Raw genomic sequence first — 3,972 nt, forward strand, 5'->3', positions numbered from 1 at the left:
AACCTCCTTTGAATGTCATCGTTAAGCTCAATCCAACCAACCTCCAACCTCGATGTTTGTCTAGAATACCTAATAAACAAATATAAACACAAGACAAACGATGTTAGGAATTGTTTGTAAATGCATCAAAATAAGATTATACCGTAGGCTTATAAATATGACACCTAACAACATCAACACATTACTGGTATATAAGGGACTAATATCAAAATATAAAGATTTGACGGACTAATATCAAAATAGCTACGATTTATGGGAGTAATATATAAAACCCCAAAAACTAAACATAAAATTCAATCCCCTTACGTAGGATTTTAAACAATAGCTAGATTACTAAACTAGCCCGCTAACATACGGAGCTAACACATAATGATAGAAACTAAATTAAACTAAAATTCTTTAATGCGCAGTTTGAGCTTGGAAAATAATTACTTCCACTCTAAAACTCTTTTGGAACAGAAAATTCATTAAAGGTGCAGAGTAGTTTTTGAGCGTTGCTTAGGGGCTGTTTGGTTGTATGTTTTTACCATGTAAAAGGATGGAAAGTGTTAAAAAGTGGGTCCCAATGTCAGCTTTCATCACTTTTAATTGTTTGTTTGTAGTTGTGAAAATAGTGTAAAGTGATTTCATATGCTGATGTGGCTTGTAAGTGATTTCATAAAAAAAAAGACATGATTTTAGGAGAAAGCTGACATTGAAGTCAGAAAAAAATAATAAAAAATAATTCCAACCAATATGATCATTTGAGTAGGGACCACTTTTTACACTTTCCAAAGAAACAATTAAAGTTACATTTGCAAACCAAACAAGCAATTTATGATTCCAATTGAATCAAAAACAAACAAAGAAAAGTATACAAGTAAAATTGATGAGGTGGATAACAACTTTTCAAGTTGTGTCATAAATACACAATTTTACCAACAACAACCAAACAGCCCCTCAGAGGTTTGGTTCGTCAAAGCTATAACCGAAAGTGGGGGGAAAATGAGTTGTCACTATATTATTGGTTGATGTGAGTAATTTTTGATGTTTTCCTCCACTTTGTTTATTTAGGTTCTTTTCTTGTGTTTGGTTCATTCTTAAAAGTGGGGGAAAATAGATGAGATGAGTTGTCATTATATTATTGGATGATGTGACACATACTTAGGAAAATCAATTTTCTTGTTTTTTTGGAGGAAAGGGATGGAAGAAAATTTTCATGATATGTGATGAGTTATCACCATATTATTAGATAATGTGAGTAATTTTTAAAGATGATAGAAAATGAAGAAAAGTGGGAGAAAGTGAGTTAGATGAGTTGATTGATGTGACTCATTTTTTGTGTTTTGTTTATTTTTAAAAGTATGAAATGAGATGTGATGAGATGAGTTGTCACAATATTATTGGAGTATGAAATGAGATGTGATGAGATGAGTTGTCACAATATTATTGGAGGAAAATGGAGAAAGTGAAGGAAAGTGGGTTTTGAAAAGTGGGGGCAATATTATTGGAGGAAAATGGAGAAAGTGAAGGAAAGTGGGTTTTGAAAAGTGGGGGAAAGTAAAAAAACGAAGGAAAATGGGTTTTGGATTGTGGGGGAAACGAAACAAACAGTCCCTTATATAAAGGAAAGTAGAAGTTACTGTTCATTAGATGTTTTTTTTTGTGCTCTTCTTTAGTAATAAAAAAGTAGATGGTTCTGGAAACACGAAAGGGGGAGAGAAATTGGGGACATATGGGGTGTATCTGCTTACGTGGAGGTCGTAGTCCCCGACCTCTTTTTTTTCTTTTTGTTTCTTTCTTTTTTTCTAACGTTTCTTGTTTTGTTTGCTCTTAGGATGGATAGTCAAATTTGGAATTTGGGATTATGTTTTTCTTCTGTTTTTTTATTTTTTAGAGGAATACTACCGGAGTTTGTAGCTATGTTTACGAAAGGGGGACTTGGTACTTATAAAATAATAAGGTTTTGTAAACTATAAAAGATACAATTTCAGAATACGGTGTATTCATGGAAATACCATGTTTAAATTCATCACTTCGTGAGTAGTACAACTCTTATAGTCTCGTAATTAGACACGTGTCATCGTTCGAGCCACTGTTAACAAATCATCTCTGAACACGTAGGACATTGAGAAAACAATATCTTCAAATAATGTCGTCAAGAAAATCCCATGAGCTCCCATTTGGAAATCTGGAAGCAGAAGAAATGGAGTTGATGCAGGCGCAACTAGAAATTCTCCTCTTTGGCCATACACTGTAACTTCGAAGAACAAACGCAAATGTGAATAACAATCTACCTTCATTCAGATATACAATAGATATATTACATGACCACTAAAACCAACGTGACAAAATTTCCCCCACGCCCAAAACTAACTTCCAACAGCGTATCCAGCCAGACACCCATCATTCAAGAACTGATGAGCTCCGAAAATATCGCCAAAAGAGATCAACCCAAACCACAAACAACAAGATTATTTTCTCAAATCTGAAATGTTGACGGCACGCCTGTCATTATCACAAGAAGTCAATACCAACAATAATAACAACAACAACAACAAATCACGCATCACATTTTATTTGGATCGGCTACCTGAATTATATTCATCCCTTTAAGGTCATCTTCTCCATTAAGTTGAATATTATCGTTTCCTTCTTAACTGCTTCCAGTCAAGTCCTTTTAGGTCTATCGTTACTCCTTTGTGCCGTCGTTAGCTATTAATCTTTATTTAATCTCCCGGTGGGTATTTTTAGCGGACCCCTTTGAATATGACCATGCCATCACGGTCGATTATTTCTCATTCTATCCTTAATAAGAGCAACCTCTGACCTCCTAAGGATGCCCTCACTTCTCATTGCATCCTCAATAAGAGCAACATTCTCATTTCCGCTACTCATTTTCTGCCCATCTTGGAACATACTGACCAACACAAAAAGTTACACCTTCGAAGCACTTATTGTGAACCCACAGTACGTTGCTGCAGAACATCATGCTGCATACTTGTTCGCAAATAAACTGGCTCTCGTACTTAATCATCTGCTACAGAATCCAAACGCGACGAAAGTTGTACTGAATCATGATCAACACACACCAAGCTCACCAGCGAGCTCCATGCAGAGACCTCCGGCACCTTCTCCTGGCTCGCCATCTCCTCTAACCACAACACAGCCTCATATCTCCTCCCAGCACAACAGAGTCCTCGAACAACTTCACTGTAAACCTCGCTCCCAGCCCAATACTTTCTCCTCGCCATCTTCTCCAAAACCTCAGAAGCCTCAACAAACTTCCTTTCGCCCAACAATCCATTCACCACAATCTCAAAAGTTTCTTTTTTGGCAACACAACCCACTTGCCTCTCCATCCTCTTCAACATCTCGGCCGCCCTCATCGCCTTCCCTTCTTTGCAAAACCCTCCCATTATCAGATCATAAACCCTAACGCTCGGAACGCAACCCCTCTCCTTCATCTCCGTCTCCAAAACCCTAACCGCATCACCGACCCTCTTGTCATCGCACAAAGCCGCAATCTTCTTCTCGTACAAACCCACCGTCGGCCTAAACCCTCTATTGCACATTTCACCAAACACCTTATCCGCACTCTTAATCCTCCCCTCCTCGTAAAGATCCCCGATCACCGCCTCATAGCTCCTCAACACCTTATCCGCACTCTTAATCCTCCCCTCCTCGTAAAGATCCCCGATCACCGCCTCATAGCTCCTCAGGCTCCTCACCCCGCCGGAGACCAACCCCTCATCGATCCTCTCCTTCGCACCCTCCTCATCCAACCCCTCGAGCTCCGGCTTTCTAAACCCCCTCCGCCTCGCCCTCGACCGGAGCCCCTTCAAAAGCACTTTCCCCATCACCTCCTCTGCGTCCTTAACCCTCCCATCTCGACACAGAGCTTCGAGAAGCATCCTGTAAACCACGACGTCATCCTCGCACCCCTTCCGAGAGATCCTCCACAGCATCGAATACAACAGGTGGGTCGCCTCG

The 3,972-nt window shown here is 39.4% G+C and overlaps 1 protein-coding gene across 1 annotated transcript; it reads right to left on the reverse strand.

Annotated features, from left to right (window-relative positions):
• On the reverse strand, positions 2,370 to 3,966 carry LOC109825285 (pentatricopeptide repeat-containing protein At1g05600). Its single transcript, XM_020392110.1, has 2 exons — positions 3,687 to 3,966; positions 2,370 to 3,617 (listed from the first exon to the last, which is right to left on the reverse strand). The coding sequence occupies exons 1-2, from the start codon at positions 3,945 to 3,947 to the stop codon at positions 3,009 to 3,011; spliced, it is 870 nt and encodes a 289-aa protein (XP_020247699.1). The 5' UTR covers positions 3,948 to 3,966; the 3' UTR covers positions 2,370 to 3,008.

The sequence above is a fragment of the Asparagus officinalis genome, chromosome 10 (assembly GCF_001876935.1).
Source record: "Asparagus officinalis chromosome 10, Aspof.V1, whole genome shotgun sequence".
NCBI lineage: Eukaryota > Viridiplantae > Streptophyta > Magnoliopsida > Asparagales > Asparagaceae > Asparagus > Asparagus officinalis.

Bases quoted from the DNA above. Each gene is read 5' to 3' on its own strand.
- LOC109825285 (XM_020392110.1), bottom strand. From the start codon at position 3,947: ATGCTGTGGAGGATCTCTCGGAAGGGGTGCGAGGATGACGTCGTGGTT. The intron at 3,618-3,686 runs GCGGTGATCGGG...AGGAGCTATGAG, and splicing joins GGAGCCTGAGGAGCTATGAG to GCGGTGATCGGGGATCTTTA.